General features: G+C 30.7%; 7 protein-coding genes across 7 annotated transcripts; 4 read left to right on the plus strand and 3 right to left on the minus strand. All coding sequences in view use genetic code 12, as the record gives it.

The window, feature by feature from the left end:
* Positions 1 to 431: 431 nt before the first annotated feature.
* On the plus strand, positions 432 to 1,034 carry CTRG_02838 (formate dehydrogenase; the record flags this gene model as incomplete). The annotated part of the gene is made up of 1 exon (XM_002548495.1): positions 432 to 1,034. One exon carries the CDS (start codon positions 432 to 434, stop codon positions 1,032 to 1,034), a length of 603 nt encoding a protein of 200 aa, XP_002548541.1.
* A 150-nt stretch (positions 1,035 to 1,184) lies between these two features.
* Positions 1,185 to 1,568, plus strand: CTRG_02839 (formate dehydrogenase; the record flags this gene model as incomplete). Its single annotated transcript, XM_002548496.1, has 1 exon — positions 1,185 to 1,568. One exon carries the CDS (start codon positions 1,185 to 1,187, stop codon positions 1,566 to 1,568), a length of 384 nt encoding a protein of 127 aa, XP_002548542.1.
* Positions 1,569 to 2,228: 660 nt separating this feature from the next.
* Positions 2,229 to 2,963, plus strand: CTRG_02840 (uncharacterized protein; the record flags this gene model as incomplete). Its single annotated transcript, XM_002548497.1, has 1 exon — positions 2,229 to 2,963. One exon carries the CDS (start codon positions 2,229 to 2,231, stop codon positions 2,961 to 2,963), a length of 735 nt encoding a protein of 244 aa, XP_002548543.1.
* Positions 2,964 to 4,028: 1,065 nt separating this feature from the next.
* On the minus strand, positions 4,029 to 4,994 carry CTRG_02841 (uncharacterized protein; the record flags this gene model as incomplete). Its single annotated transcript, XM_002548498.1, has 1 exon — positions 4,029 to 4,994. The coding sequence occupies one exon, from the start codon at positions 4,992 to 4,994 to the stop codon at positions 4,029 to 4,031; it is 966 nt and encodes a 321-aa protein (XP_002548544.1).
* A 1,400-nt stretch (positions 4,995 to 6,394) lies between these two features.
* Positions 6,395 to 7,513, minus strand: CTRG_02842 (uncharacterized protein; the record flags this gene model as incomplete). The annotated part of the gene is made up of 1 exon (XM_002548499.1): positions 6,395 to 7,513. One exon carries the CDS (start codon positions 7,511 to 7,513, stop codon positions 6,395 to 6,397), a length of 1,119 nt encoding a protein of 372 aa, XP_002548545.1.
* Positions 7,514 to 8,126: 613 nt separating this feature from the next.
* Positions 8,127 to 9,659, plus strand: CTRG_02843 (uncharacterized protein; the record flags this gene model as incomplete). The annotated part of the gene is made up of 1 exon (XM_002548500.1): positions 8,127 to 9,659. One exon carries the CDS (start codon positions 8,127 to 8,129, stop codon positions 9,657 to 9,659), a length of 1,533 nt encoding a protein of 510 aa, XP_002548546.1.
* Positions 9,660 to 9,725: 66 nt separating this feature from the next.
* Positions 9,726 to 12,791, minus strand: TRY5 (Try5p; the record flags this gene model as incomplete). The annotated part of the gene is made up of 1 exon (XM_002548501.1): positions 9,726 to 12,791. The coding sequence occupies one exon, from the start codon at positions 12,789 to 12,791 to the stop codon at positions 9,726 to 9,728; it is 3,066 nt and encodes a 1,021-aa protein (XP_002548547.1).
* Positions 12,792 to 13,324: the final 533 nt, after the last annotated feature.

The following is a 13,324-nucleotide window of genomic DNA, read 5'->3' on the forward strand; positions in this document are numbered from 1 at the left end:
TACACTCACCACAAAGTTATCAATTACGGTGATAAGTAACAGAAACATCTAGAATATAAGGTGCAAGTTGGCAATTGACAATCAGTAACGAGTATATATATATGTCATTAATTAGTAATGGATTACACTTGATAATACATGGAATCCATTGTGTACGGTATTCACGTAGATGGAGTATCAAAAGAACTTAGTGGAATCTCTAAACACAGTGTTCTCAACTATCGTGGTATAGTATTTTATGGAATCACGTAAAGGGAAAAAGAGAAACGCTTACTGGTTTGGTGATTCCAATATGTTCTATAGCAATTATTGATAGTTATATCTAATGGTTCATAAAAATGTATAAATATCAAACAATTTACATCCATGATTGTAGTTCATTTTTCTTCTTCCCTTTATTCTATCACTATTGATATAACATAATAACTATAATGACCAAGCCTTTGATTTTAATGGTTCTCTACCCTGGAGACAAACATTCTACTGATGAACCTAGATTATTGGGAACAGTTGAGAATGAATTAGGTATTAGAAAGTTTGTTGAAGAACATGGTTACGAATTGATCACTACTGCTAACAAAACTCCTGCTCCTACCTCCACTTTTGACAAGTATTTACCAGAAGCTGAAATTATCATCACCACTCCATTTTACCCTGCTTATCTTACCAAAGAAAGATTGGCCACTGCAAAAAAGTTGAAATTATGTATCACTGCTGGTGTTGGTTCCGATAACTATGATCTTGAAGCTTTGAATGAAAAAGGAATTGCCGTGTTGGAAGTGACTGGTTCTAATGTCCAATCTGTTGCTGAACATGCTGTTATGACCATGCTGATCTTACTCAGAAACTACGGTGAAGGTCACCACCAAGCCGTCAGTGGTGGTTGGGATATTGCTGCTGTTGCCAAAGACGAATTCGATATGGAAGGTAAAGTTTTTGCTACCGTTGGTGCTGGTAGAATTGGTTACAGAATCTTGGAAAGATTAGTTGCCTTCAACCCAAAGAAGTTGTTGTACTACGACTACCAAGCATAACCAGATGCTGCTGTCAAGAAGATCAACGACGCTTCTAAATTGTTCAACGATGTTGACAATATCCTTGAAAGAGTTGATACTTTAGAAGATTTGTTCTCCCAAGCTGATGTTGTCTCTCTTAACTGTCCATTGTATGAAGAATCTAAAGGAATGGTTAACAAAGAATTGATTTCTAAGATGAAAAAAGGTTCATATTTGATAAATACTGCCAGAGGTGCCTTGACCGACCCACAAGCTGTTGCTGATGCTGTCAATTCTGGTCATATTGCTTATGGTGGTGATGTTTGGCCATTCCAACCAGCTCCAAAAGATATGCCATGGAGAACCATGCACAATCCATATGGTAAAGACTATGGTAACGCTATGACCATCCATGTTTCTGGTACTTCTTTAGATGCTCAAGCTAGATATGCCAAAGGTGTTAAAGATATCTTGGGTGAATATTTCAACAAGACTTATAATTATCCTTGTAAAGATATCATCTGCCTTAATGGAGAATTTGTCACCAAGTCCTATGGCCAACACAATAAGTAAGCATTTGAAATATTGATCTTGCTATTGATGAAACTTTCGCTGTTGTGTTTTTCTACTTTATATCTTTTTAAATATATAATACCATATGAAATTATATTTTCGGGGATTAGTGATAGTAGAATTTGCAGTTCTTGATACTAATGAATCAGGTATTGTGAAGACCAAAGTGTATTGTGTCTCAGTTATTTTGCACAGGTCGTGCAGATCTCACCAGATTTTTATTTTTGAATCGTTGATTCAATCTGTGATTGTTGACATCACTTCTTAGTAAGTACAATTTCATCCACCAGGAGCTGACCACTAGAGTTACACCCGAATTTCGACCATGAATCAGTAATACCTCCAATCTCAGTGAGGTTCAACAGTTGTACTCTTCACAATACAAATAAAGTATATGAATCATAGCTGTCAACACCTACCAATTATGAACATCAATCAACGTATCCACAAGAAGCAACAAGATACCATGGTGGGCCATTGTTGCTGGTTCTACTGTGTATTTCAGTACACCACTGATATAATTTCCAATTTGTTTTCAATCGTTCACTTCAAAATACAATTGCAACATATTGGAATGTAACGGCAAAACCTATAAATAACATCACAATTCCCATTGTCTGCGATTCAATTTTATCTGATTTTCTTTCTGAAGCAACAAGCATGTTGAGGATTTTCAGAGTTGATCACCACGATGAATTATCAATTCAAGATCCAAGGTTGATGTATATCGATGTTACCAAGGACACCAACATCAAACAAGAGTACATCAAGAAGAAGGTTCCCAAAATGAGAAATTCACCATTCCCATTATACTTGAAAAACTACGTCTTATGGGATGAAAGCGGATTAATTATGAAATCCATCAAGAATGATGATGAGCTTGAAGTGGAGGAATCTGAATTACCCAAAGCATTTTATGGATATTATGAGACCAGAGATGCCTCGGTTGTTGCCTTTTATCTCAATGACGAAGAGTTGGAATTTTTGAAATCTAAGAACCAAGCTAGAAATATTAGGTATGAATTTTTTGATGAAAATCAACCTGGAGTAGGAACTAGTACATGGTTATTGTTTCCTGGACGAATTGAATTGGGTAGCCACTATGTTCTGACCTATGGACTTAGAACGAAACGTATAGAGGGAGAACCGAGGATGTTCTACTTTACTGAAAATGACAGATTGTTTTGTGGTACTATAAGTATGAGTATTAGCACTATAGAGGTTAAGGATATTTTGGACTGTCCTCGTTCACAGTATGATATCTCGGAGAAGGTCTACAAATTCGATACACATCGAGATGGGGCTATGTTTGGTTCTAAATTAGATACAAAATTCCTTGCTAAGCATCTTGGTGTTCCGTTGAAGTTCTTGGATCAGACTTTCATGCCGGAATAAGGATATCTTGGTGATTAACATGTGGTTATTTTGTATAGTTACAAGTTTTTCAACTTAATTTAATAACAAAATAGTAAATACGTTTATTAATATAAACAAAATCTTGATCCTATAATATGAATAGTAGAAAAAATTATTAGTAATTAGTATATTCATTAGTACGATTTAATTCCAACGACTAAAGGGAAAGAAATTGACAAGATATAATTCTCAATTCGTATGATCAGCTCCTTATGCGGTAAACACAAAGAAATAGAATGTGAAATTACTATGAACAAACTATTCTATTTATATCTGTATAATGTTATTCTTGTTGTAATAAAATTGAAAACAATGTAAAAGTCACTACTAGGGATAGCAATGTAAGTAGTATGTCATAGTGAATTTCAGAGAAACTGTGTTTAGCATTTGATACACTTAATTTTGAAGTATACGAATGGATTTGTAAATTCAATTCCCTTGAATGAAATTCATTTGTATCAACTGTAGACATTAAACCAGTACAAGTTCTAACTACAATTTATAAAAAATATAAATACTAATACAATAATGGATATTATGGAAATTTTGAACAACTAGACATCAATGCTAGATTTGTGGAAAGTCTTTCATATAAAAGGTTGGTAGTAACGATCAAGATTATGTAGTTAACTTGTTAAAAGACGTACTCCTAGTTAATACTGTAAACTGACGTCAAAATAACTACTTCTGGAATATACAATCTATTCAATGAGAGCAAATTAAAAATCAAACCGAAGCTGGTATCCTTCTTCGTGCTAACTTTTTGCATTTAGTAATTATCCTACCAAAAGCTAAAGAATGAATTTTGGTGTACAATGTTCAAGTATGTTTAATTCCACTTTTAGTGGGTAGTCAAACAATAGGTGTGATTCTCACCCTAGGTTTGTGGACTTTGTAAGGTATTGCTCCGTAAGTGTCTAATAGTAATAGAATTATAATAAAGTTATACTTACAATTGAGTGATACAGCACTGACAATCAACTATCAATCTACATCTACAATGGTAGTTAAGAAGCATCAATAATAATATTCATTTATTGTTGTTTAGTCAGTACAAAAATTCATTAATAAATTATAAAACTTTTCAACATGAGTAATATTAAATTCACAATCATTCAAATATAAAAGTGATTCAATTTTAAAATGATAATCTTTAATAATTTGACAAGTTTCTTCATTCATTAAATCATCTGATGATTCATCATTTAAACAATCCTCAATAGTTAAATTATATTGATATAATCCATCTATAATTTGATCAACTATTGTATGAACAGGAATATTTAATTCATTATCAACAATTAAATCTAAATTTTTCTTAAATGTTATTACTGACATTTGTTGAGTTTTCAAAGAACCTAAAATTTTATTAAATTGTAATACTGCATCTTTAAGCTCAATTGCAAGATTATACATTTCTTTCAATTGTGATATTATTGAAGTATGTTGAATTTTAGGAATATTTGGATTTAATATAACATGATTACTAAATGAATCAAATTCACAATTTATAAAATGATTGGAAAGATGAAGTAAATTTGTAGCATAGAATATATAAGGAGCTAATAATGTTTTAGGTCTTGGTGAAGGTTTTAATGGTGATACAGAAGTAGTTGTAATTTGTTGAGTATGTGAATTTCCACAATATATAAAATCATGATGATGATGACTTTGGTTGTGGTTTTGGTTGTGGTGATGATAATCTTGTAGTATAGATTGGCTCTGGTAAGATGAGCTTAATTCAGATATTATACTTTCATTTTCGTCTAATTCTTCTAATCCATATTGGTCCAAATAAAAAGGTGTAGATCTTGGAGTTGGTGTAGGGGATAGACTGAATAAACAGATACCAGTGGTGTTAGTCTGTGTGTTGTTGTTGTTGTTATCTATTGTTGTGGGCACAGTTGTTGTGTTATTTAAAGTAGATGTGGCTGTTGTTGTGGGTATGAGTTTTGTAGGCTGTGGGGATATTATACTTTTATTAGATGTTGTAGTTAATGTTATTGTCATGGTATTAGTAGTTGAATATGTTAATGATGAATAGTTAATAAAGTAAAGAATGAAATGGTTGTTTTTTTATCTCTAGTTCAGTAGTGAAATTTCAAAGGGAAACGGTGAAAAGGGGGAAACAACTCATTGCTTTTATACTCCCAGAATAAGAGAGAAGTAAAAGCTTTTTGTGATTTGGGGTTTGTGGTTTGTTATTTCAACGCCTTAGCTAAAAGCATAATTTAGTTACATAGTTAGTTGCCCAGACTAAAAACTTCTTTACTTGCTTTGTCGTCGTCTTCCCCTCCACCCGCACCCACGCTTAATTTTTACTAAATTTGTCGTCGTCGTGGTTTTGGCCGTGGTGGGTGGGGGAAAGAGGGAGGCAGGGAGGCAGGGAGGCAATGACAATGTTACTCCACTCACTCATCTTCCAAACGTATGGTTATTAGATGAAATAAGCCAAGAGTGTACGACATATATTAACCCACTATTATACCCCTCTACTGACTTAGATGTTAAATCTCGACACATCGCCAATCTTTGAAAACCAGAAACACCTTCCCTCCTATCATTAAATGTGGAATTAAAGAAAGAAAGAAAAAAATTTTCATTTGATTGTTTGTGTCATTTTGCGCACGAGCTACCAGTTGTACATTGCATTAGTAAAGTTTTCACTGATATTCCGGTCGGGATTGTAATTCCTTCCTCAAATATCAAAACCATTTTAAAACGTGTATCCAATAATGGTTGATACGTACGTCCCCCCAAATGATTCATGAGATGCTAACCATGATGGGATAATTTTTTTTTGTCATAAATTATTCAATTGTTTTCCTCTTTCTCCTATTTGTTGTTTGACCATTCGATGGAGAAATGTCGGCCTGGTCGAGGAATGTCGTGTGTGGTGGAAATCTAACAGCAATCAAAATTCATTGTAACGGAATTGGGAGATAACAAATGACAAGAGAGAAAACTACACGACAAGAATGAACTGAGAATTATGCAAGATGTGTAGATATCCCCTCTCTCTGTGTGTGTATGTGTATGTCTACGAGTGTTATCAGTGTAAATCTGGAGATGAAACTGGGGTAATTTCTTGATTATTGTTAACTCAACAAAAGGCTATTCCTCAAATCTAGTTTCCTTAAATTAAGATTCTATTGTCTTGTATAGTATAACCTTTGACATTGTGGAGTTCATTAGTGTATGCGTTATTGTGTTTCCCCGAGATCTTGACTAAGATTCCGCAAACTTGGATACCATTAACGGATTTCCGACGGGAGTACATTCCCGGAGACATCTTTCCAAAACCCAAATGCGCGGATATACAGATATATACAATAGCCTCTATTAGATTCATCTTATCCTATCTTTCTATACCTTATTTATTAATACACACAGCTTACATGGTCTTAACTTTACAATTCATCCTTTTCAATGATTTTTTCAGTTTGTATACCGCCAGGAATAATCACTTTATATTCAATGAATAAATCCCCGTATTTTTCTTCTTCATCATGATCAACAACAATTGGCATACCTTTACCTGGAATAACTTCAATTTGTCCATCTACTATAGGAATACCATGATCTCTTTTCAATACTAATTCAGGTTCTTCAATATCAAAAAATTGAATTGTTCTCTCCCATCCACCATGTAATGATTCGTTCAATGTCAATACTTCAGTACGATACAAATTATTACCAATTCTTCTATAACCCCAACTTTTATCAAATTCTTCATTTAATAATACAATCAAATCTCCAGGGATCCAATTTGGATTCTTATCACCTTCACCTTCTAATACATGAGGAGAATCTCTTGGTTGACCAGGTTTAACATAAATTTCATAATGTCTTGGACCTCTAACAATACCATGACCATGACATGAATTACAAGGATTACTAACAACTTTACCATGACCTCCACATTTATCACATTGCATACGAATTTGTTGAACCATGCCTGGAGCTAATTGATGAGAAACTGTAATTTGTCCACTACCATGACATTTTTCACAAGTTTTACGTTCTTTATCTTTTGATCCAGTACCATCACATTTTTCACATTCATTTTGCATTTCAACATCAAATTCAATAATTTTTCCATTATAAAAATCAACCAAAGGAATACGTAGACTTAATTGTGAACTATCTCCTCTTCTTTTACCACCTTGTCTTTGTTGATGTTGCTGATGATGTCCACCAAAGAAATTGCCAAACATATCTCCAAAATCAAAATTATGATGTTGTTGTGGTTGTCCATTTGGATCACCAAATTGATCATAATTACGTCTCTTTTCAGGATCACTTAAAATTTCATAAGCTTCTCCAATTTCTAAAAATTTATCATGAGCTTTTTCATCTCCTGGATTTTTATCTGGATGATATTTTAAAGTTAATTGACGAAATGCTGATTTAATCTCTCTTTCACTGGCACTTTTTTCAATCCCAAGGATTTTATAAAAATCTTTTTCTGATAATGTAAATGAAGTTAAATATAATAATGTTATACCTAGAATAAATGAAAACTGCATGGTTCAATATAAATCTAGTCTGTTGATGAAATACTTGTGAATGGTTTCCTAACTTCTTATGTAGAATTGCAATTTGTCATAAAACTGAAAAAAAAAATCCACGTCAACAAAAAAAAAAAAATTCGAGACACGATTATTGGGCAGAAGTACACGCATCGTATACATCATCATCATCGGATTGATGGAGCTGTATGAATTGATAACTGATTAAGTTGCAGATGGAACAATATGAGTTTTTATATAATGCAACAACATGCCTGAATACAAGTAGTAAGCATATCATAAATGAAGACATAAGACAACTAAGTGGAAGATCGCTCACCAGGTGATTGTTCCCATGTTGATTAACCCAATGGCAATGTAAAAACAACCGAGATGTGGAATCTTTTTAGTACATTGCCTTTTCATAGTATACTTCGCATTACATTTTTTATGAATCAATAATGGGTGTTCATTGTAGAATCTTACATCTTATGTGTGTTTTCAGAGATCTCTTAAATTTTCATCACAAGATTTGGTATCATTTCACACGACCAGCTAATTCAACAAAAATAAATTATTCCCGATATCGCTTTAAAAACTCAAACCCCACACCTATAATCAGGAAGAAGAGATGGCTAAATGGGAGTATAATCCTGTTGCAATAAGGTATCAGAATAAACATCACATATATGCCTCATCAGGAATACATCTTATTATAAAAGATGGGGATAATAAAGAAGTTATTATCGATGATTTTGTATTGACTTTGAATCATATTCCGAATGTTTCAAATTATCAAATTATCATAAATGAAATAACTCCCAAGAAAGACATTGATAATGAGGAGGAGGATGATGAAAATGTTATGTGGGGGATGGGAAGAATTAGAGAGTTTAAAGATATTGAATTTAATAAACTTCAAGGATTTGATTTATTTCCTATTGATTCATTTCCACGTGAATCTACTAAGAAAGTTCAACTTTTAAAACTTACATCTATGTCATTGAGTAAATCTGGACAAATGATTAATTTAGATAATGAATTAGAAATATCTGACAGGATTAAACTCAAAGGATATCCATTCAATCTTACAAATTCTTTAATTTTTTCAAATTATCAAACTTTTGGAAATATAGTTGGGAAATGTTCAACTGGGTTTTATTTAACTGATATAAGATATGTTGAAAATTTAAATGGTGGGATTGTATTAAAAAACAATAGTGAAGTATTATCTGGATTAATATTTGGAAATTTAAGGAAAAGAAATGGTGATGGTGATTTAATTGTAATTATTGACATTCAAGAAATTATTAGTCTTTTAAATATAGAAAAGATACCTGATGTAAGACCTCGGGAAAGATCGTCGGATATGACTAGTATGAAGATCACTAAAGTTGATTCAAAACAATCAAGATCAATTTTACCATTATTAATTACCGATTCACAAGGAAATAGTACTTGGGGTACTTCAATTCATTATACAAGAAATATACTAATTACAAATCAACATGTAATTGAACCATATTCATCAAATACTAAAAAAGGAATATGTCAAATTCAATTACCCACAAATCAAATAATTCAATTATCATCAAAGGATGAAATAATAATTCCTATTAAAAATTTAGATCTTGCATTTATATTAATCAAAGATTTACAAAATCAAAAAATCATGAATTCAATTCCTATAATTAAAGGAATTGGGAAATATAATCAAGGAGATAAAATATATTCATTAAGTTATGGATTATTTTATCAATCAGGTATGAATCCACTTTATTCACAAGGTGAAATTAATTGTATTTATTCAATAATTCCACAAATTGGAATTAAATCAAAAATTAATGGATTAATTATAACTTCATGTAATGTTTGGAATGGTAGTAGTGGAGGTGGATTATTTACTCAAAATGATGATTTATTAATTGGGTTAATTTGTTCAAATGCAAATGTTAGAATTCCTATAGTTGATAATATTAATGAATTCAAATTAGAAAAAAATACTTCATTTCTGTTTATAATTCCAATTGATATAATTGAATATGTCTATTATTGTATGATTTTAGGTCATCAAGATGTTTCACAACTAAATGAAAATTTAATTAAATTATGGAATTTACAATCTTTCCATCAAGATATATTAATTCAATCTACTAAATTATAGTTTACTTCAATTCACTTCACTTCACTTCAATTTTATACGTTACAATTAATAATTATACACCGCTATTTATTTATTAGTCATTCTCTCTTCACGCCTTATTGGAGGTAATAACACATCAGCTTTAGAATTTGTCGTAGTAGTAGTATTAGCAAGACTATTGTTTGATGAATTTGATAATATTGGAGGTGGTGGAGGATAAGCAGAATAACTAGTATATTGTTGAATAGGTTGAACCACTTGTTGTTGTTGTTGTTGTTGAGAATTATATACTCTTGGTGGTTGATGTTTTTGATTTGGTGAATTTTGATTTGTTGAATTATGACTTGATTCGTCAGCAACCATAGTTTGAGCTAATATTCCAATTGTTATTGAATTTGATCTTTTAAATGGATGTTGATTATCAAAATTCATAAAGCTATTTGTACTATTATTTGATATTGAAGTTTGTAATGGAAGATATGAACTAGTTTGAACATATTCTTGTGATTGATGATGAGATACAGTTGGTGGTTGTTGAATAGGAGGTTGATGAATAGGTTGTTGTTGTTGTTGATTAGGATTGGCTTGATCTTCATCTTTAAATGATAATCCTTCAGTAATAATATATTCATTTAACATTTTATTCAAATTGATTTTAAATCCAATTAAATTATTATTAAATTGAACATTAGTATTATTCTTTGAATCTTTAATGAAATTTAACCAATTTTCAAAAATAGAATCCAATTTAACTTTCAATATCCAAAACCATTTTTGACTAAATGATAATTCACCAACTTCTTCTTGTTGTTGCTGTTGTTGATATTGCTCATGTTGACTAGTATTACTATTATTATTATTCTTATCTTGAATATTTAATTTCTTTAATAAACAAGATTTATTATCCAACAACAAATAAATCAAAGTTTGTAAAATATAATTATCTTCAAAATTAGTCATATCATCAGTAAACAACATTATCAATACTTTGTTCATAATTAAATACCATTCAATAATTAAACAATTCAAATTTATAAATTGTAAATTATTCAAACTCGTCAAATTGATCATATTTTCTAAACTTAAATAATTGGTGAAAAATATAATTGGATATGAAACAATCAATAAGTTATTATTGATATTAATGGTATTACTTCTATAATCAAAGAAATTCCCTTTAATTAAATTCTCAAATTCTTGGAAATTCCCATTGGAAGATTCAATAGTATTCATAATAGAAGAATTGATTGAAGTAGCATTGATTTCTTGTAATGTTAATGATAACAATTGCCAATTATAATAGTTCTTGGGTATAAAGATATAATTATTAAACAATTCATGAAATTTCAATGGACTATTAACAATAAGATTCTTCTTAAACAATTCAAACAATTTGGTAGCGTCGGATTTGATTATATCTTGATTACGATTATTATGATGATAATGATTATTATGATTGTTGATTGATTTATTTATAAGAATGATTGCATTATGAAGGATGTTTTTATTTGAATATATGGTCATTTTATTGTGATGTGATGTAGTTGGTGAAGATGAATTTGATGATGATGATGACAATGTTTGGTTTACCTTGTGATCTTTTAATTCATTTGATAAAGTTGAAACAATAATCATTTTCAATTGTTCATCATCAATATTTATAAAAGATTTACAGAATTTTTGCATGATATTCAACAATGACTCATTATTCTTAACGGATCTTTCTAAAAATAAAGGATACACTTTTGGAGGAGGTTGATTAGTTAAATAAGTTGATAATAAGATGTAAATATTCCAAAATAAATTGATATTATTATCAATTAAATTATCATTTGAATTGGAGACACCAGACAACACCGGAGAATTTGAAACATCTTTTAGATTTGAAATGATTATAAAACTAATATCATTAAGATAATTAAGTATCACTTCATTATTGATATAAATTTGTTCACCATCAGTATCTTCTAAACTTTCAAATTCATTAATATTAAAACCTTCCAAATTGAACTGTAAATAAACATAAGATAATAAAAATAGATTATGTAAAATTTCAATCTGATCAAACAAGTTGTTGTTATTGTTATATTGTGGTATAAGTTTTTTGATCAATAAATTCCATGATTTTTTGAAAAATTTAAGTGATTTTGATGGTTTCTTATCAATTATATAACCTAATGATATTATGGTATAACTTATGCCAATTTTGAAATTATTAAATTGATAATTATGCGGAGACGAAGAAGAAGAAGAAGAAGAAGAAGAACCAGTTGAATTCCCGTCGTTTGCATTACCACCACCACCAAGTTGTTGCGGGTGTTGCTGATGGAGTTGATTCAATTGTTGAGTAGTTAAATATGAGGTACCTAAATAATAAAGTAAATCTTTTAAAATTTTATCAAAATTTGTAAATAATTTAGATTGTTGAGTTAAATGTGAATAACCAATAAGAAAGATTTCATTAATTGAAGGAGAATTACAATTTGATAATGCAATTGAATCATAATTATATAATAAATTTGATAATTTCTTAGCAATTGATAATAAATGGATTAAATCATGATGTTCTTTTAATGCTGATCTATTTGAACCATCATCGGATGATTTCTTCCTTCGTTTAACCAGATTATTGTTGTTGCTTGTACTGGTAGTATTACTCCCAATCGTACTTGTTGGACTTGAACCAGTAGTTGTAGGAATCATTTGTATTATTTCACTAGCTGTTGAATTTGAAGGTGTCATATTGAACGAATCAAATGATGCAGAAGAATACTGTTGTGCTTGTTGTTGCAGATGATTATTATGTTGTTGATCTTGAGTATCAAAACTAAAAGAGCCTCTCATTGGAATAGCTTGAAATTCATCACCATTGTTGTTGTTGTTATTATTATTATTATCAGTTAATTCAATTGCATTTGTAGTTGGATTATTTAAAGATTTATTAGTTGGTAATAAACTTGGATTTAAATTAGTATTATGAACAGTTCTACAATGACGTTGTAACAAATCACGTCTTACAAATGAGCTTGTACAATGCAAACAATGGAATGGCTTTTCATTCGTATGAGATCTTTCATGGCGTTGTTTATGTTCTGATCTGGTAAATGCTCTTGCACAGAAAGCACATACATATTTCTTCTGTGCTTGTGCCATTGCTTCTTAATTGATGTAAAGTGTTATTGATACCAATACTAATGCTAATGCTAATGCTAAAATGATACAAATTGAGAATAAAGTATTGGTTACTATCAATATGAACAACAACAACTGAAACTGAAACTGAAATTGAAATTGGAAATTTTTATCTATGAACCAGAAACAGAAAGCAAAAAGGAAGGAAGAAAGGAAGGATATTTGGTGGAGTTTATATGCTCTCGATTTAATGGGGAGAAATGTCTGTCGCGTATTTGCGGTGAGATCAGACACAAAACAGAGAAGAGTACAAAAAAATGTTGGGGTCAGACATTATTTTATTATTTCTGTCTCGTTTTTTTCCCCGCTTTGGTGTACAATTTATACCAATTAGGTAAAAATAGAAATTCAGTCATTTATGAACAAAGCGGGGGAACTCGGAATAACCCACTCACACACAGACACTCACAGACAATCAGAACTACCAACTCAACTTATTAACATATCAACATATCAACAGAGCGTACGGTTGTTGATGTTGACCAGGGTTGAAG

This window comes from Candida tropicalis (assembly GCF_000006335.3).
Source record: "Candida tropicalis MYA-3404 genomic scaffold supercont3.3, whole genome shotgun sequence".
NCBI lineage: Eukaryota > Fungi > Ascomycota > Pichiomycetes > Serinales > Debaryomycetaceae > Candida > Candida tropicalis.